The sequence below is a fragment of the Glandiceps talaboti genome, chromosome 7 (genome assembly GCF_964340395.1).
Source record: "Glandiceps talaboti chromosome 7, keGlaTala1.1, whole genome shotgun sequence".
Lineage (NCBI taxonomy): Eukaryota > Metazoa > Hemichordata > Enteropneusta > Spengelidae > Glandiceps > Glandiceps talaboti.
Genome location: NC_135555.1, coordinates 24,220,499 through 24,242,194, shown reverse-complemented (window position 1 = coordinate 24,242,194; position 21,696 = coordinate 24,220,499). Strand labels below are relative to the sequence as shown.

At 37.3% G+C, this 21,696-nt stretch overlaps 2 protein-coding genes across 3 annotated transcripts in view; one reads left to right on the top strand and one right to left on the bottom strand.

Annotated features, from left to right (window-relative positions):
- LOC144437449 (trafficking protein particle complex subunit 8-like) overlaps nucleotides 1-21,696 on the bottom strand; it is a 49,721-nt gene that overhangs the window by 16,754 nt on the left and 11,271 nt on the right. The window contains exons 10-15 of the mRNA XM_078126391.1: nucleotides 21,388-21,488; nucleotides 20,488-20,593; nucleotides 19,644-19,775; nucleotides 17,582-17,653; nucleotides 16,327-16,479; nucleotides 117-243 (exon numbers count right to left, since the gene is read on the bottom strand). Coding sequence (XP_077982517.1) covers nucleotides 117-243; nucleotides 16,327-16,479; nucleotides 17,582-17,653; nucleotides 19,644-19,775; nucleotides 20,488-20,593; nucleotides 21,388-21,488 — 691 coding nt within the window. The remainder of the gene's footprint in view (nucleotides 1-116; nucleotides 244-16,326; nucleotides 16,480-17,581; nucleotides 17,654-19,643; nucleotides 19,776-20,487; nucleotides 20,594-21,387; nucleotides 21,489-21,696) is intronic.
- LOC144437451 (uncharacterized) lies at nucleotides 1,810-9,514 on the top strand. Of its 2 annotated transcripts, none has more exons than XM_078126392.1 (8): nucleotides 1,810-1,959; nucleotides 3,748-4,471; nucleotides 4,613-4,805; nucleotides 5,140-5,305; nucleotides 5,674-6,498; nucleotides 6,763-7,017; nucleotides 7,657-7,722; nucleotides 7,978-9,514. In XM_078126392.1, the coding sequence occupies exons 1-8, from the start codon at nucleotides 1,844-1,846 to the stop codon at nucleotides 8,177-8,179; spliced, it is 2,547 nt and encodes an 848-aa protein (XP_077982518.1). In that variant the 5' UTR covers nucleotides 1,810-1,843; the 3' UTR covers nucleotides 8,180-9,514. The 2 variants fall into 2 exon arrangements, with proteins under 2 accessions (XP_077982518.1, XP_077982519.1); XM_078126393.1 differs by lacking the exon at nucleotides 1,810-1,959 and adding an exon at nucleotides 2,007-2,131.

The following is a 21,696-nucleotide window of genomic DNA, read 5'->3' as shown; positions in this document are numbered from 1 at the left end:
GGACAAAGAGTTAGTGAGTTACACAAACTTGATACTACTAGCTGGTAGTTTGACTATCTGCAACTGGTAATGGTATGTGACATAGAGTTAGCAAGTTACACAAACTTGATACTTACCTGGCAGTTTGACTGAAATGGCACTTCCTAACAATACCCTTATTGTTGTTTTATCTATAAATGGCAATGGTAGTTGAGGTAGAACACTCACTTGGGAAGCTTCACTGTTGGCTGCATTTAATTGTTGCTAGACAGACAGACAGACAGACAGACAATTAATCAATCAATCAATCAATATAAAACATAGTGACAATGTATATATTTATATCATATACCTGTCTTCCTGTAAAGGAAATAGTGTTGAAAGCACTGTACATTCATTACCCTCTATCACAGACCTGTCATTGAACTCTCACCTGGTCCTCACTGACAAGCATACATGTACATGTATAGTCTGTGTTACAAGCAAGCACACACCAAATCCTACAAATATAATTCCATGTCCTACAAGATCCCTATTCATACAGTTGGAATGATTCAGACACAGTCATGGTTGGAATGATTCAGACACAGTCATGGTTGGAATGATTTGGACACAGTCATGGTTGGAATGATTCAGACACAGTCATGGTTGGAATGATTCGGACACAATCATGGTTGGAATGATTCGGACACAGTCATGGTTGGAATGATTCAGACACAATCATGGTTGGAATGATTCGAACACAGTCATGGTTGGAATGATTTGGACACAGTCATGGTTGGAATGATTCAGACACAATCATGGTTGGAATGATTCGAACACAGTCATGGTTGGAATGATTCGGACAGAGTCATGGTTGGAATGATTCAGACACAATCATGGTTGGAATGATTCGAACACAGTCATGGTTGGAATGATTCAGACACAGTCACGGTTGGAATGATTCGGACACAGTCATGGTTGGAATGATTCAGACACAATCATGGTTGGAATGATTCGAACACAGTCATGGTTGGAATGATTCGGACACAGTCATGGTTGGAATGATTCAGACACAATCATGGTTGGAATGATTCGAACACAGTCATGGTTGGAATGATTCGGACACAGTCATGGTTGGAATGATTCAGACACAGTCATGGTTGGAATGATTTGGACACAGTCATGGTTGGAATGATTCGAACACAGTCATGGTTGGAATGATTCAGACACAGTCATGGTTGGAATGATTTGGACACAGTCATGGTTGGAATGATTCGAACACAGTCATGGTTGGAATGATTCAGACACAGTCATGGTTGGAATGATTCGGACACAGTCATGGTTGGAATGATTCAGACACAGTCATGGTTGGAATGATTCAGACACAGTCATGGTTGGAATGATTCAGACACAGTCATGGTTGGAATGATTCAGACACAGTCATGGTTGGAATGATTCAGACACAGTCATGGTTGGAATGATTGGACACAGTCATGGTTGGAATGATTCAGACACAGTCATGGTTGGAATGATTCAGACACAGTCATGGTTGGAATGATTCAGACACAGTCATGGTTGGAGTGATTCAGACACAGTCATGGTTCAGGTATGTATGACCCCTTCAACTGGGTGAATGCGACTACAACAGAGACTCTCATTTTGAAGTAAACACTGAGTGCGACCGTTTTTGCGAATGTTTTTGAGACTCTCAGAGGGGTTGTAAACAGTGAATGAGAGTGAATCTGAGACCGTATTTGGGACTCTCAACGTGCCCATAAACAGTAAATGCGAATCAATCTGAGAGTGCTAGTGGGACTATAAAAACTGTCACTCGCGTAAATAACAGCATCTCGTGTCAATGTTGTGAACGTCACGTCACGTCATGGAGTACAGAAAGAAGCGACTTATAGCGGAATTGTCAGCACACGAAATTCTAAGAACGAGCCGAAAGCGAAAAGTTGAAAATACCAATCGTGGAGATACAAAGAGAATAAAATGGTAAGTGTATTTCAATGTTTAAAACAAAGTTCACCATGTGAATATTTGCACGGGGTTCACCCTTCGTTTCCTGCCCGATATGCGTTGGTTTGGCCCGAACACAAGTCAACACACCGATGTGCACGATCGTTTATACGGGCCATATTGTTATACGTAGTATTGCGTGGCAATGGTAAGTGTTCGACTTCGAATCTGAACACCATGGCATGAATGCATGTTTTATTTCTGAACAACATCCTACTACTATTGATGAAAGTTTGAGAGAGTAGTGTGTGCGTATATCCGTACGGGACGATTCAAAATGGCCGCCGATGCCACGCCATCTGTGAATACTTTTCTTGAAAATGCTACAACTTGTACAAGGACGGTACGAAGTTCCTTGAGATAAGTTTATAAATGCTGTTTTGTAATGTGGTTTTAGGGTTATATTGTAGGCTTTACCGTGATTTGACTTCACGTAGCTCACGTCTTGACGGATACGCGCTTGGAACTCAATCATGACACTTTGGTGTAGCCTACCGTCATTCGTAGACTTGAGAACAGCTATCAGTGTCACTACACTGTTCCACTATCCGAATTGACATTTTGAATTTTTTGAGTTTTCGCTCTGTTCCGTGCTCAACAGTTGTAGTACGAGTTGTTCTCAGTAATTCATATGATCCATGGTCCATCATCAGAGAACACACACTTGTTGAAGTGCATAGGCACACACCACGTCCCATTTCAGGAGTATACCGAAGCTCTCCTTGTAACATGTGTAGAAGTTGTTTGTACCAACTCATGACGAGGACAACTTATATACAATATTACTGTGCAATTGCATATGAAGAAGTTAACCTAGTGAACGTACAATCTTGTATCTTAGAGCCTATAATTATGTCTTTGAATAATTAGATAATTAATAAACAAGGATAGACATTTGAAGATTTCACTGGAATTTAGAGTGTGTTTAAATAACATCCGTTTCTATGGTAACCAAAATCACCATAATATGTGGATGATTTTTCCAAAATTTGACATAAAACATGGAAAAATGAAAATGTTTCCCTGTTTTTGACATGTATGAGATGGGGGCTATCTGTTGTAACACAAATTAACTAAAATAGGACAGCTGTTTCCATTGAAACAGTAGACTAAAAATGTTGTTTTGGTTAAACATTACATATCTGGAAAATAACTTGATAAATTTAATTATAACATAGTTTATTTGCATATTGACCACCCTATGTTGGGTAGTTTGTTATGTTGAGTTCAAAAATAGTTATCATTTTAGGAACATCTGTTGCCATGGTAACCTAAATCACCATATTATGCATTATTTGGCAAAATTTATGTAAAGAATTTTGTTTTCCTACAAAATTCCTTACTTTTGGCATATATGCACTAGTGCTATCCATTGTAAGACAGATTATCAAAAATTGGGTAGTGGCTTTCATGGAAATGCTATCAACAGGTCAGCGATATGTGTTCCAAAGACACTCACCACAGTCAGTACTACTGTGCTCATGTCAGAAAAACTTGAATAAACTTTGCAACATTATTTTATGACAACTAAACTTCGCTCAGCTCATGTTCAACTTTTTCAAATGCACACCAATCTGTCTGAAAAATCGTAAGTAGAGACCAAAGGGGTTTTGTGAAAATCTGAGTCATCATTACCGTAGATGTCAATCAAATATTGGTGCCTAAATGCTTCGCGGAGTACTGGACAAACTGGTAACTTGTGGATAGAAATTGTAAGATAACATTATAACTTATTATGGTCTTAAATCATTTATTCTCTTCTAGCACATCATCAAGTTCTGGTTCAATGGATGTCGATATTGATTCTGCATACTTATATCAGCTGAAAAGACACAAGATGACATGGGAGCTCTCATCTGGTGATGTCTATGTTGTTGCAGACTGTGACCCTTCTTCAGCTAAACTCAAGTCTCAGTATTGCATAGTAAAAAGGACTTTGCTATTTCACAATGCTGAAAACACGTTGCAGACTCGTCTTTTGACATGTTCATGCAAGATGGGTATGCAAAATGAGGAGAGACTACAGGCCACTCGTCCATCCAGCAGTAGTGACTGTAACTTTCGTAGATTTATCAAGGATGAAGAGTCAAACTATTGCCTCCATGCCAAAGCAGTCAATGCCATTTATACACCACATCCAGTTGTTACTCAACAACCATTAGATGAATCTCAAATTGTTGTGGATCAGCTTACGGAGGATCCTTTCCTCGCTGCAGTTACCATCAACAGAGATGTTCATGTTTTGTCTGTTGTACACAGAAACAAAGCAAGACAACTCTGCTGCACAAGCTGTAGATTTGGTAGGTCATCATGTGACCATGTGGAAGTGTACAGGACCTGGTCCCAGCAGCACAGCAGAACCATTCCAGAAGATGATGAGTCTGCTGCTTCAAGTACCAGTACATTTTCATGCATGTCCTATAAACCAATTCCATACAGTCTTCCAGATGAAGCAAAGGAGAATTTTGATCAGCTAAGGAGTGGTGAGGTGAGTTCATTTTGTGTTGTTTATTATATTTTGTTAATAGACATGGCCTGACTAAATGTTTGACTTGTTAGTATAACAATACCTATTATGGTAGTGCTCAGTGAATTTTGACTTAGTAATATTTTATTAATTTGTTCACAGATTTCTATACCACCTGTACTCATTCCTGAAATGCCAGCAGATGATGGACCCTATGCATTGTGTTGCCATGGTAACAAATGGGATGATGGAGATGCAGTAGAGCATAAATGGTGTGTAGGGGAAGCTACTATATATTTTGAAAGTTTTTCATTGAAGACAACCAAGGGAAATATTGGAAGTCAAAACATTAAAGGTGAGCTTTAAATAAAAACTACCATGATATTACAGTTTGTAATTATAGACAGTTTGCATTCAGAAACTTTAAATAATGAAAATTTCACTCTTGTTTTCAATTCTATAATGTGGGTTCAAATTGTTCTGCTATTTACATTATTACAATTTTTATTTGTAATATTGTGACTCTCGTAGCCACAATTCTCATCAGAAATTTGTCTGTGTCCCAGTGATATTTATATGGAAGTTTACATTTCAGTAACTGTTCATTTTCTACTGATGTGGCCAATTCAAATTTGCAAACTTGTATACCCTGTAAGGTGTTAATCGTACTATGTTATTTTGTCTTTCAGTGTTCTATAGACCAAGTGTTGGTACCTGTGCTTGTAAACTGTATTATGATGGTAGAGATGATCTGCTGTTTAATTTAAACAACAAAGACATCATCCATCACAGCCTCCTCCAGTCTTACCTGCATCTCATGTGTGAGGGAAGAAACCCACTTGCTACATTTCACAGGTATGGAGCTTTGATTTCTATTTAATCTATGAACCAGAGTGATTATTGGTATCATTTTGGGGGACAGATTTCGCCATAATTTTTCTGAACTATTCCACAGGATGTATCCATTGTTACACTGTAGCTAGCTAGATACAACATTCGTCAGCATAGGGTTTACAAACTTAACCTGTTATACTGTATGTGATCAATTCTAAATATAGAACACAGACCACGCCAATACCAAGAAAATATTGGAAATTGCACTCTTGCTATTAATTTTATGATAAGGGTAACATTCTACCAATTAAAATACTCTTTAAAAGTCATTATGTTTTTATTGTGGATATGCATGATTTGTAATACTTTTGTTTCATGTCTTTTTACAGGGCATATGTGAAATTACACGCCACTTATTCCACAACTGTACCTCTTCCTTTACACAAGCTACGAATAGCATGGAATGGATACAGTCGGCTTCTCAGTATAAACTACACAGATTCCTTCACCTGTGTCAAATGTGGGGAAACACCACCTGTCATTATTTGTGATGGTACTAGCCTTGGAGTTAACAAGGTTCTCCTTAAACAGTTTCTCTCTGAAGAAGATTCAACTGCCACTGATGAATATCCTGCTATGGTCGGAAGTAAACATGAAGACAGAGTCTACATACCACATGCCAAGGCCAGAAAACTACTTTTAAAGTTTGCAGATCAAACTTCTACTGTTCCCTTATCTTCAGAAGACTTTACCCACCTTATCCACTTACTGAAACAGTATGAACATTTGCAGTCTCTAGTCAGTGTACTGTTGCTGATCTCAACAAATGGAACACTTCTCAAAGCACCACAACAGTTTTCATCATTTTTTTCTGATATTGCAAAGAATTCGCCAGTTTGTTCCTTGATACAGATACCCTCAAATTCAATTGCTAGAAATATCATTAAGGAAGTAATTCGAGGTCTCAATATATTCAATGTTAGTAATTCTGCAAAACTAAAGAGCCTACAGCATGATGCACCACTCATCTTCAAGTTCTTGGTTGCAATAGCATCTAGAAGTCAGCAAGTACCAATCCAAGCACGACAACTGTTGTTCGATATCCTGATCAGAGCAAAGCAGTGTTATGTGTCACAAGATAACAACAGACAATATCCATCAGTGTCTTCCAATGATAGCCTGTCCTTTTTCCCATCGCTTCCACATATTAGAGGGTAAGTTTTCATGATTTATTTCCTATTACAGCTGATTAGTCAAAATATTAAATAACAATAACAATTAATGTTTACATAGATATTGTTAGATTACTAGAATTGGTTTCCAACTTTGTCTGTTCACTTGCTAAAACAGTGACAGACATTGTTGAAGTTACATTAAAATCACACATAACATGTAGGCTTTGATGTGATTACAGTATCACATACACTTGCAACTAAGGATAAAATACTTATTTGTGTCATCTTTTTTTTCCTTTACAGCAAAGGCAGGTACAAACTGGACAAAACAAGTCAAGTTGAAAGTGGTTGTCGTAAATTTCATGGCGGCCATCCCACATTGTCCCCAGGAATCTTCACAGTCTGCTGTCCCCATAAAGTCTGCTATGGATTTCAACTGATGAAACAAGTGGAATCCCCAGCAGTTCCATTTTCGATCATCATGACAAGATTCCCAACCGCGCCACAGATTATAATATATGACAATTGTTGTAAGCTGCATCAGTATTCCTTAAACCGGTGAGTCTAAAATTAATGTAAACTTTGAAATTCTCTCCCATGTATCTGGATGTAATTTTGTCTAATATTTTGTTAGGCCAGAAAAAATAAAAAAATCTGTTCAATGGGCCCGACCTACCCATATTTTTGGCATTTCAATTTTTTTTTTTGGTGATGGCCAATATATCCTCTAGTGGGCTTTGTCAGTTAAATGACCAATTTGTTTCAAAATTAAGGCGGTTCCTTTATAGCTTCTGAATATATTTATTATTAATATATATTAAATATGATACACATAATAATATCCATTTGAGTCAATTCCAAATTATTTAATATCTTATACAGTGGTTTACTTAGCTCTGATGATGCATACAAGAGTGAATTGAGATTAAACTAAGCTGTTGCATATCCAATGTACACTAAATGGAATGAGCAAAAATTTACAACCCGTTATAGTTGCTATAGAAAACCTACTTGCATCAGAAGATTTCTAGGAAATGAACCACAATTCTTGGCTGATGTAAATATATAAGATGCAAACATTGAACAATCAGAGAGTTGAAATTGGGACAAGTTGAATGGGTGAAGTTGAAATCGGGACAAAGTGATTCGTCTACAGATTGCATATGGTAACATTTCAATTTCTTTGGTTTCTTGCAGGGAGCCCGAGTTTTTCAAAAACACACTGTTTCTTGTTGACCGACTTCACTGGAAGAATCATACAGGGTAAATCATATCCTAGGTGTTTTGTTTGACACTATAATAGCTGGATTGCATGTAGCATATGTTACTAATTTCATGCTAAGAAAGACTTAAAAACATTTGAATGGTGTATAGATGTTCATATTTTAATATAACTAAACCTGTTTTACTCAATGTGTTGCTTATGTAAGAGCACTCAATATTATTATTTTTTCATCGAGAAACCCACAACTCAACTACTGTATCCACTGCTAATGACTTTCCTGTCTTTTGTTGTAGGTGTTCTTCTGGTTACAACATGAACGTGTACAAATATAATGCTGACATAAATAAGTTAAACTCTCAAGTCTGTGAACAAAGCAATGCTGACTTAGCAAGAATTAAAGCTCAAGTTTCGTACATGCTGCCAGATAATTTTATGTTTCATGTATCATTATTTTTAGCAGTAATGAACAGGGAAAGTGGAAATTGTGTTATGTAGATTTGAGACTGTAAGCAGTTTGTTTCATGTGTCATGTTAAATTTCCATCTTCTAGGTGTGAGAAACCACATACTGTTTAACTAGGACAGGATTTTAGAGAAATGACCATTACAGACCTTATTATCAAAAGTGTAAAATTATTTATTAACTTAATGTACATATGAAAAGTGTCAGAAATGAAACAAAATACATATCATTATCATGAATTATGATGAAAATCTTGGGTTGTTCTTCCTTGGTCGCTTGGATCGTCTTGGTTCTGTAAAACAATGTTAAATTAACATTATTTTAAACTGAAAAATGGTTTCAACAATTAATTATTCATAGAATACAAATAGTACCGTAATAACTGTGTATAGATATTTGAGTATTATGTGACAATATTCAGTGATTATCCAAATCTTTATACTTCATCAGATTAATGTTTCACTACAAGTTATTCAATATCAGGCCAAGCTTACAACTGTACTAATTTTGATATGTGAAATGTAAACCTACCATTTTCATCTGGTTTGTTCTGTGCTCTTGTATTCTTCCTTGTCCTCTGTTCATTGCTTACTGCAATCACTGACATGGAGAGTGATGCCGGCTCAATTTCGGAAACATTTGGTGTACTGCTGGTTTGAGTTAGTGTTACTGTAAATTTGAAAAGAAATTGCTATTGTCACATGATATATTTTTGCCATTTATATGAATTGATTATGATGGGTCTGGATATTACCAATACCAAAAATGTAGGAAAATGTTTAAAAAACGAGAGTGGACTTCTACAATGTTTACTGTATACAAGTACTTTTGTATGTACAATACCAAAAATGTAAGAAATGTTTCAAAATGAGACAGTGGACTTCTACAATGTTGACAATATACTTTTCAAACAAATGGGGCTATTAATTTGAGTGTGCAATAAGGAACAATCTTTATACTTACCAAGATCATCTTCATTAATTGTAGGAAAGGGCTGACATATACTGGGACAGTCATCTAGTGGGCGTTCTAAGTCATCTAAAACAAAGCAATGACAAAAGAAGTTTTAGGTATACAGGCAAAATATTTTGACACAATAAATGAACAATGACATAATTGTACAATGTATGGCTCACTTTGATTAGTTTGTATCCAATCGTGCAATACTTGCAAACTTAGTATACATTTTTACTGAATTATTGTGAATAGTGTTAACTTACCTGTATCATTGCCTGTGATAGTGTATGTACCATTCCCGATACCTAGTAGCAAGTCATCTATATCTGTTGAAAGAAAAGAGGCAACTGATTTCAGATCTGTATTAGATGAATCACCGATTGTGTATATTTTTCTATTGAAACTGACAAATGGAGCTGTTTTCCTTGATCCAATTAGAACTTGGTATTGTTAATAAAATATTGATATTATAAATTAGTTTGTGTTGGCTCAATTGATGTGTTGATAGAGACATTACTCACCTATATTAGTGGCATTTACAAGTTGGGTCGGTGGATTGGGAGCTGGGATAACTGGTGGATCTTGTGATGGAGTGTTACTGGTAACATTGCCTGCAAAGTATATAAAGTACAAGAATAAGTGAATGAACAGACATGTGGCAATATGCGGTGGTAAAAAAAATTGACAAGAATGACAATTATCCAGCATAAATAAAGGAATCAGCAGTAAAGCTACTCAAATTTAATATTTGTTAGCATGTTTATTCCACTGTTGAGATATATTGTTACCAGGTTGTATATACTAACCCTTTGAGAAGGGCTGGAAGGCACTACCATCTAACAATGTATCTCAGCAATGCAGTAAACATGCCAAGTATTGGTGTGATTGCTAATAACAACTCACCTAGATCTTCTAATTGTGACAATTCTTCGACATCACCTAAAAGGAAAAGTAACATTAGTAAATTGAAATTAGTAATAGAAGAGAAGATAACTGGTGATTTTTAAAAAAAATTTAAAAGTGACAAAATTAGATGGAATTAAAAAAAAATCATGGTAAAAACAGGCATTCCAGGGTGACCACAATTGACTGGTGGCTGGGTTACAAACCTACACTGTAAGAATAAAAGAATGGACCTAACAGTAATTTTGTTTGAATTTGTTGGCAATACTGAGCCTACCATACAAACCCCATGCTTTGTACTGTGCTTAAGCTGAACCATCTAAACTGGAACACTGTCTATTCTAAACATGGATCTCAGTCACTCGCAAATAGACACAATTAAAATTTGTTTGGTTTAGACAAGTTTTTCTGTATACATATACAGATATATACACACACACACACACATACATACATACATACATACATACATACATACATACATACATACATACATATGAATATATATACAAGTAAATACTATATAAAGTGTACTCTATATATAGTATTTTAACTGAGCAATCTGTGGATCCAATCCTTTAAAATCAATTACACTGGCATGTTAGATTGCATAGTCATTCATAGATCTTGATAAACATTGACATTTGGTAAAGTGCTAGTATAAAGGGGTTTAAAAGTTTTCGGAAGATTGTGAATTTCATCGAGATGGATCTACATATTCCTTAGACTATAGCCAGTATTGTTGTCCAAGTTAAAATTACAAATTAAAAGGGAAGTGGATAAGAAGTTGAACTCACCAGTTAAATGCACTGCACCATAGTGCTTGTAACAACACATTGCTGCACGTCGCAACATTTCTTTCCAGGACTCGTTGCCAGTTAATTTCGGGGGACGGCTGGGGTTTACAAATGGGACATCATGCGGCCACCACACCGGCCTACGGTCATCAGTTCCCCACCCAGGCTGACGCCTGTCATCTGGTAAACTATTATTCACCAACAGGGGAACGAGTTTCCGTAGGCCAAGAAACCGCATTTCTGACAGTTTACGATTTGGCAACTCTCTGATATCTAGGAGACCAGCTTGCATAGTTTGTGTAGTGTTGCCGTTACTGGAAGATGACTCTGGATGTGATGATACTAATGTAGAGATGTTTTCTTTGACAGTGGCTCGTAAGCGATCAGTACCGTGGATGAGATGATTTCTTCGTGTAGAGAATTTGCTTTGAAATGTTGAGAGGACGACGACTTCAAAATTTGTCTTTTTTACAAACATGTCAATCTGACGCTGGATAACTTGCCAGCTTTGCAGCTCACTCTTGTTTAGTTCAATTGCCATGACATTAGAATACTAGCAGTACCGGTAGTGGTTGATACGTGTTGCTGGAAGGATGTACCGTGTTGAACTGAGAAATCCAAAATTCTCGTCAGATTTTATAGAAAAGCTTAAGCCATTCATATTTATTTCAATTTCACACATATAGTTACAAAGCGGTATCTTGAGAAGCAAATTTTGTCAGGGCAAAAAATCAAATTGACACCTTCTATTGTGCACTTCATTCAATGTAGTCGCACGAGCGGTATGGTGTTACACGGACAACACACCGTGATAACAAAGACACAAGCAAATTAGAAACCTGTTGTTCGACAATTAGCGGGGCGGCGTTTTTGTAAACCCATTACATGTAACCGACAAAGAAGGTCATTGACTGTTTTTGGACGCAACGTACGACAAACTGACGTACTCATCCCACAGTCACTTTTACTAGTATTTTAGTCACCATGCTCATCCGAAATTACTAGAATCATAGAAGTATAACCCCGATTTGACAAGATTTAAATTAAACAAACGTGAAACAAGGACAGTAGACGTCGTTCCATCTATTAGAGTGACGTATTTGCGTATCAACAATTCTCGATCTCACATGGTCAAATTCAAGATGTCATTTACAACATAAGGAAAAATATCGCTACGTTTTCAATTTTAATCAAAGACGTGTATATTTAAAGTTGTTTACATTCATTCCATTTCATAATCATAGTAAGAAAGGCCAGCTTCAATTTCCACGGATAGCCGCACATTGACAATGTGAAATGAAGGCAGACTTTGATGTTCTAAACAAAGCGCGGTACATCGATAGCGACGAAAGGTGATTTGCACCGCGTTGTCAAACATTTATTGGCCTATCTTTATATACAAACGATGCGAAAAAGGTTGGCTTTGACGGTATAACGGGTGTGAAACTGGTCAATGATCGGCTGCTGCTTGTTGGTACACAGCGGTAATAAACCGATAAACGTAATCTTCTACTGTAACATATGCAAATCACAAGCGTAGTGGTTGTCAATCATTCAAGTTCAATATGTATTCCGCGCTTGAGAGGGGTCGACGACAAATTTACAGGGAGCTCCTTTATACCGAGGATTTTTCAGTCATATTCTTAGATCGTCTTTATATGCTTATATTGTGTACCAGAACTATCCCAGTTGAGTGTATCTGTCAACTTGTATGGCTATTTTGAAACATAATATATTTACTAACATTGGCTTTGTGAGATGCAGTTTGTTGTATTAGCAAAGTGTAACTTCTAAGTAACAATAACAATTTTGCAGAGAAATCTGAACATATCCTGGTCTCCGTATTAGAATTAATCACCGTTTATATCTTTCCTGTAAAATTGCATCGACACCCCGGGACTATAGTGCACTCGCTGACGATGTCAACACCCCGGGACTATAGTGCACTCGCTGACGATGTCAACACCCCGGGACTATAGTGCACTCGCTGACGATGTCAACACCCCGGGACTATAGTGCACTCGCTGAGCCGGATGTACGGGCTCACAACTTGTCCTCGTGCGTTGTTGCCGTCGCCGTTGTTGGAGAATCAGCGAAATCCCCACCAATATGTCAAAAATCAAACTTGAATTCCAAATTTGAAGATGAAATAAAACAGAACTGAACCGACTATGTGATTTTTTCAATACCTTATAGTAAGCCCACAGATAATATTTTTACATTTAAAGTGGATGCTACGCGTGTTATCATGCCATTTGACTTGTGTATGTGATGGTGAAATCCGAGTCGTATTTAGATCAGATTGTGTTTAGTCCTACTGGCAGACAGCGCTTTCATCAACTTTCTAAAAATTACTTTGTCAATAAAACTTGTAAAGGTAACGTAAATTTGACACGTCGAGGTTAGACGTGCACACCGCGACATAAGGGGGGAGGGGTACTACTCCAAAACATTCTGCATTCTTGTTTAGATGGCTTTTTTCGTAAGGCGCTATAATTAAAAATGTATCAATATGTACTCCATACAATGCCCCCATCGTCTTCTTTCCGTAAAGGTTGAGGAAATGTATTCAAGTCAAAGCGTTCTCATATTTAGACCGTAGCTAGACAAGGAAAACAACAATCTAACTAACATTACACATCCCCTATGCGCCAAGAGCACGTTTATATTTTCACTTGCAGACGGAGCTGACTCGATTCTGTCAAGGTAGAAAGGGGACAGTGTCTGCCTGAGAATCGAGTCCCAATTTACACCGTCTGTAAAGCAGGACCATATTTCAGCGTGTTCTCGCCGTACTACTAGGCGTACACGATTCAGTATTCGAATTTGTCGGTGCGTCGCTACTTTTGTCGGTTTTTTAAAATGTGGGGTTCGTAATTAATGTTGATGTAGGAAATGTCCGACATAATACACGAGAATCCACTAATGGCCACATTATACAATGCAGACCTTTCACATAAAGACGTATAGTTGAGATTATAAAGTTGGAATATTCATATTACTACCAATACTAGATCGTAGGTATCAAATTACGATCATCGACCGTGCGTCGGAAGATCATACGTTACCACACCCATCCATGCCACGTGACACCGTACGCCACTCGTCACTTCGTCTATATTCATATAAATTCAAAATGACTCTGTGAACACACTCGCCATGAGGCTGGGTGGCTCATTTGACTTTACTTCAAGTTATAACTCCATGATTTGTGACCATGATTGCCGACGCATGTATGTGTATATTGTTGCGTAGATATTCATCATGGCGAAATTTCAACAGTTACTCACTGTGATCTTTATACAGTTAGATGTGAATGATAAAGTCATACGGTACGTAGTAGCTGGATGGTCTCAGATTGATTCGCATTTACTGTTTATGGGCACGTTGAGAGTCCCAAATACGGTCTCAGATTCACTCTCATTCACTGTTTACAACCCCTCTGAGAGTCTCAAAAACATTCGCAAAAACGGTCGCACTCAGTGTTTACTTCAAAATGAGAGTCTCTGTTGTAGTCGCATTCACCCAGTTGAAGGGGTCATACATACCTCCATGGTTGGAATGATTCAGACACAGTCATGGTTGGAATGATTCAGACACAGTCATGGTTGGAATGATTCAGACACAGTCATGGTTGGAATGATTGGACACAGTCATGGTTGGAATGATTCAGACACAGTCATGGTTGGAATGATTTGGACACAGTCATGGTTGGAATGATTCGAACACAGTCATGGTTGGAATGATTCAGACACTGTCATGGTTGGAATGATTCGGACACAGTCATGGTTGGAATGATTCGGACACAGTCATGGTTGGAATGATTTGGACACTGTCATGGTTGGAATGATTCGGACACAGTCATGGTTGGAATGATTCAGACACACTCATGGTTGGAATGATTGGACACAGTCATGGTTGGAATGATTCAGACACAGTCATGGTTGGAATGATTGGACACAGTCATGGTTGGAATGATTGGACACAGTCATGGTTGGAATGATTCGAACACAGTCATGGTTGGAATGATTCAGACACAATCATGGTTGTAATGATTTGGACACTGTCATGGTTGGAATGATTCGGACACAGTCATGGTTGGAATGATTCGGACACAGTCATGGTTGGAATGATTCAGACACAGTCATGGTTGGAATGATTGGACACAGTCATGGTTGGAATGATTCAGACACAGTCATGGTTGGAATGATTCGAACACAGTCATGGTTGGAATGATTCAGACACAGTCATGGTTGGAATGATTCAGACACAGTCATGGTTGGAATGATTCGAACACAGTCATGGTTGGAATGATTCAGACACAGTCATGGTTGGAATGATTCAGACACAATCATGGTTGGAATGATTCGAACACAGTCACGGTTGGAATGATTGGACACAGTCATGGTTGGAATGATTCAGACACAGTCATGGTTGGAATGATTGGACACAGTCATGGTTGGAATGATTCAGACACAGTCATGGTTGGAATGATTCGGACACAGTCATGCTTGGAATGATTCGGACACAGTCATGGTTGGAATGATTCAGACACAGTCATGGTTGGAATGATTCAGACACAGTCATGGTTGGAATGATTTGGACACAGTCATGGTTGGAATGATTCAGACACAGTCATGGTTGGAATGATTGGACACAGTCATGGTTGGAATGATTCAGACACAGTCATGGTTGGAATGATTCAGACACAATCATGGTTGTAATGATTTGGACACAAGTCATGGTTCAAATCTTGTATTTTACTTCAGCAAATCAGAAATAAATGAAGGCAGTGAGGATCGAACCAGCAATGTAGTGATTGTGAGTCAGGTCTTCAAACCAATACTGTCATTACTCTATAGACATGATTGTCAACCTGGCTTACATTGTGTATATCAACGTATGTACCTGCTATGTCTGAAAGCCCCAAAGTACAAGTGAACCAGGTTTAGATTCTTAACTTATAGAGCCTTGACTATCACATTTTTATTTGCATTTTAGACTTTTAACACTTTATCATTAAATTTGTCCTTTTCATGTGTATGTATCCTGTTCTTAATTACTCTACTGAGCTACAGTCAATCATTTGATTAGCCAACTGGACTTTCTAGTTAGTCGCCCTGCCATGGCTATTATTCACATTTGCATTGTGTACACAAAAAGAAAAATATTAAGATCACCATGACTCAAAAAAAACCCCACTGCTGTCAATTTGATTCTACTTATTTGAACACGCCATGAGATATACATGCATGTTATATTTAGTACATCCAGTAATATGAATGAAGTGACCCAACAATGTACATTGTAGTGTACACCCCCCCCCCCCCATCCCACGCCTTTACCCATTGGAGACTAAAAAGAGAAAGAACAAACCAGTGTTTGTAATAATTTTGTATGTGTGTGCATGAGTATGTATGCTTCCATGTGTACATGTGTATGTGTGTGTATGTCTGTCTGTCTGTCTGTTTCTGTCTGTCACCTAACTGAATTCCTTTGCATTAATATTTGGTATGTACTCACCTTGAAGACAAAGAGATACTCCCTAAGGAAGGCTGCCTGCTGTGGTGGTGTCTGTCTGCTGTCATTGGTTAACAGATGTTTAAATGCTGCAGTTGCATTGTCTAATTGTTTTAAATTAAAAGACTGTCTTCCAATAGTGAAATTTATGTGGTCCTAAAAAAGACACAAAAATTGAATCAAATTGTAGATTGTCATTATCAGAGAAATTTGACAGAAAAGACCATGACAACTTGAAGACATTAACACAAGATGTGATTCATACTTTCTTCTCTTTATCATCCCCCTCCCCTATATATGATGTGTTGTTGTATTAAGAAGTACAAAACACTTATACATAATAGCTTCATTTCTCAATTTAAAGAACAACCTATTTCAAATGTCAATGTATGCATAAATGTCATCAAACAGTGGGGCTTACAACAGATGACGATATCTACCTATATTTTGTGTACCCCAGTAATCCATAAGGATTATGCTTTCTTTACATACTATGAGGAATTATTGTACGGAGTTTGAAGAACATGTTTTAATTCACTACATCTAGAAACTGTGTACTAATAATCAAAACTGATAAAGTTTTGCCATTTATTATCATTGAACATCAATATAAAGTTAAAACCATCTAGTATTCTGTCAGGGAGTTAGTAATAGTGCCAAAAGCAGAGCAGCATTTATCACTGCTGACCAAGTGTTATTTAAGACTTATTATCATAGATGTGAATATTGGGGGGGAAACACTTAATGGTCAGAAGAGCTTTAACCCACACTTACTGCCCAACTAACACTGTAACAGAGAACATGAACATTCACAGTCAGCATCCAATCATATCACCTTAAATACAACCTGTTTAACATTCACAGTCAGCATCCAATCATATCACCTTAAATACAACCTGTTTAACATTCACAGTCAGCATCCAATCATATCACCTTAAATACAACCTGTTTAACATTCACAGTCAGCATCCAATCATATCACCTTAAATACAACCTGTTTAACATTCACAGCCAGCATCCAATCATATCACCTTATATACAACCTGTTTAACATTCACAGCCAGCATCCAATCATATCACCTTAAATACAACCTGTTTAACATTCACAGCCAGCATCCAATCATATCACCTTATATACAACCTGTTTCAACATTCACAGCCAGCATCCAATCATATCACCTTATATGCAATCTAATTATTAAGCATACCTCAGCCAGCTTCCAATCACGTCAATTTACATACGACCTAATTAACATACCTCAGCCAGTGTCCAGTCCTTGCCTTTGTACACCTGCAATGCCTGGCTGTATGACCTTAAAGCATGCTTTCTCTACAGGTGAACAAATAAACCAAGTCGATTAATTTTATCATGATATTAAATGCACTGTTTCAATATTGTGTTTCAAATTGCTATTCTTAAAAAGTCAGGGCTCAAAAAAAATGCTACCCCAGTGGCACAGGACTGGCAAAACATTAGTTTGGGTCTAAAGATTTTACACCGATACACTTTCCTAGCTCAGAACATTTCTATCATTTTTTAAATAATGTTAAAACTAAGATTTCTTTTTCTCTTTTACACATTACAGTGTTCATTGGAACTCAGTAATTACAGTGTGTCTGATATCATGAAATGTACACATTACAGTGTTCATTGGAACACGGTAATCACAGTGTGTCTGATATCATGAAATGTACACATTACAGTGTTCATTGGAACTCAGTAATTACAGTGTGTCTGATATCATGAAATGTACACATTACAGTGTTCATTGGAACTCAGTAATTACAGTGTGTCTGATATCATGAAATGTACACATTACAGTGTTCATTGGAACACGGTAATCACAGTGTGTCTGATATCATGAAATGTACACATTACAGTGTTCATTGGAACTTGGTAATCACAGTGTGTCTGATATCATGAAATGTACACATTACAGTGTTCATTGGAACTCAGTAATTACAGTGTGTCTGATATCATGAAATGTACACATTACAGTGTTCATTGGAACTCGGTAATCACAGTGTGTCTGATATCATGAAATGTACACATTACAGTGTTCATTGGAACTCAGTAATTACAGTGTGTCTGATATCATGAAATGTACACATTACAGTGTTCATTGGAACTCAGTAATCAGAGTGTGTCTGATATCATGAAATGTACACATTACAGTGTTCATTGGAACTCGGTAATCACAGAGTGTCTGATATCATGAAATGTACACATTACAGTGTTCATTGGAACTCGGTAATCACAGAGTGTCTGATATCATGAAATGTACACATTACAGTGTTCATTGGAACTCAGTAATCACAGTGTGTCTGATATCATGAAATGTACACATTACAGTGTTTATTGGAACTCGGTAATCACAGAGTGTCTGATATCATGAAATGTACACATTACAGTGTTCATTGGAACTCGGTAATCACAGTGTGTCTGATATCATGAAATGTACACATTACAGTGTTCATTGGAACTCAGTAATCACAGTGTGTCTGATATCATGAAATGTACACATTACAGTGTTCATTGGAACTCGGTAATCACAGTGTGTCTGATATCATGAAATGTACACATTACAGTGTTTATTGGAACTCGGTAATCACAGTGTGTCTGATATCATGAAATGTACACATTACAGTGTTTATTGGAACTCGGTAATCACAGTGTGTCTGATATCATGAAATGTACACATTACAGTGTTTATTGGAACTCGGTAATCACAGAGTGTCTGATATCATGAAATGTACACATTACAGTGTTCATTGGAACTCGGTAATCACAGTGTGTCTGATATCATGAAATGTACACATTACAGTGTTTATTGGAACCCAGTAATCACAGTGTGTCTGATATCATGAAATGTACACATTACAGTGTTCATTGGAACTCGGTAATCACAGTGTGTCTGATATCATGAAATGTACACATTACAGTGTTTATTGGAACCCAGTAATCACAGTGTGTCTGATATCATGAAATGTACACAATACAGTGTTTATTACAACTCAGTAATCACAGTGTGTCTGATATCATGAAATGTACACAATACAGTGTTCATTGGAACTCAGTAATCACAGAGTGTCTGATATCATGAAATGTACACATTACAGTGTTCATTGGAACTCAGTAATCACAGAGTGTCTGATATCACCAATGTACACAATGCAGTGATCATCATGCCGACAGTACTACAGAACCTCTGTTCAGATGTGCTAAAAAACTACAACTATTCCTTAGACTCAAACTATTTAGAATCACTACAAATATTTTCTCCACTGGAATCACTTTCCCCTGGAATGATAAAACTGACCTGTCCAGCCTTGCTGTATCTATGTCCAGACAGTATCATATGGAAGGCATACTTTCGAACCATGGGTACTTTCATATTGATAAAACAATGAGCTGCTTGTTCTAGTAATATTGCACTTCTGAGATCAGAATCCTGTAAGATATGTAATGTTAAAAGAAAGTCAGAATCCTGTAAGGGACAATCACACAATGTCAAAGAAGCTCAAGAAGCGAACTTTGTTCTGTATGGGGTGGGGTGGGGGGTGGGGGGGGGGTGTCTGGCGTCAATGTTATTGCTGAACTTCATTGTCACACTTCTAACCAAATTTTGACAGAAAACTTTCACTCCTTCAATAATAACAGCTATTGTATTTACAACTGAGATGTTGATAAGTTGATACAAATTTACTTCTAATGTGAGATCTGGTGCTGGGTTTCTGGTAGTATTTAATGTGTTTATAATCATGTTTTTACATTACATTGATTTTAGAGGTGTGACCGCTATAGTTTTCATCATGATCATTTGATGTTACACTTGTGAACAATCGTTTAGGGAGATGGGTAGGGGGTTTTGAGGGAGGGGGTCAAAAGAGAGAAAACCATCAAATGACCTAACGGTGACATCTATTGGTTGATCATACCACCACCTAGAGGTCAGCTGATTAGGATTGCTGACCAGGACAGCTCAACACACAGCATTCTTTATTATGTTGAACTGTTTGTGTGTTCTATCCTTTGGTATTTATTTGTATCACCAAGGTAATGAATATCTTTTGAGTAGCTGAATTAAGCTACAAGTGTTGTTGATGACCATTAAATGGAAACGTTTCTTCAGGAATGATACTACAGACTCTGTGTATTCTTACCTCACTTGTCATTCTTATAAACTGCATTGCTGCATCAGCATACATATTCCTGGCTTTCAGTGCCTCTGTACTCAGTAATGTAGCCCTGGTGGCAAACTGGGGGTTTCTGTAATGACAAGTACATTGGGCAATACCATCTTATGTATTAAATGACAGATCAAATACATGTCAAGAAAATAGCACCAATGGTACTGTAGCACAACTGTATAGCGTATGTGGGGTTTTAAAAAAAAAATTATCCACAAGCCAATTCAGCACTGTTGTTATCTATGCAATATACACCTGTCCATCATTTTACTGTTACTATGGGTGGTTTCATGGAGTCATGATGGATGAATGGTTAGAGTGGTCGGCTTTGAATCTGCAAGTTGCAGGTTCGAGCCCTGTTGCTGTCGTTTGTTTCTGAATGGCTAAAGTCCTTGGCCAGGATTTGAACCATTGATCAAGCCTCAGTCAACCCAGCTGTATAATTGGGGACCTGGTAGGATAGAGGTTGCAATGTATACTTCTGACAATGTGGGTGTAGAGACTTGAATGGACTCTCTGTGTATTCAACTTATCGTGGAAAGACAAATTCTGACTATTTGACCATGAAAATACAGGTCAAAGTACAATGTCTAAAGCTCATTAGTGATAATATAGGAACAGACATTTACAAGGTGTCTGTATATGTCATACTTTAGGAGATAAGTGGCAAAATGTGTATTTTTAGTACAAGTACTTCCACCATTTTGTTGGTTAGGTTGAATTGACTATTGAGTGTTTGAGATATGGCTGATTAGCATGCATGCATGCATTCATGTACATACATGAGTACATACAAACACACATGCACATGCATACACTCGGGCCATTCCTATCTCCATGCTGTGTTAATTGAGAGCTAATAACCATACTTACTTGCATGTTGTCAGATAGGTAGAGATTGCATTTTCCATATAGTGTGTAGGGAATGGTCTCTGTGGATTACCATGCATAAATAAGGACATGGCAGCCATTTCCTGAAGACAAAAAACTGGTGTTAGGTGTAAGTCAAACCAAGACATAACTCTTGGCTACAAATACTCTCAGAATCTGTAAAATCTTCTTTTTTAAAGAAAATTACAACATACCTGATTGTTACATTTAATGGCAATAATATTATATAAGTGGTATTTTGAACAATTGACAGCAATACAACTAAATAATGTTCATATCCAAATCTTTAAA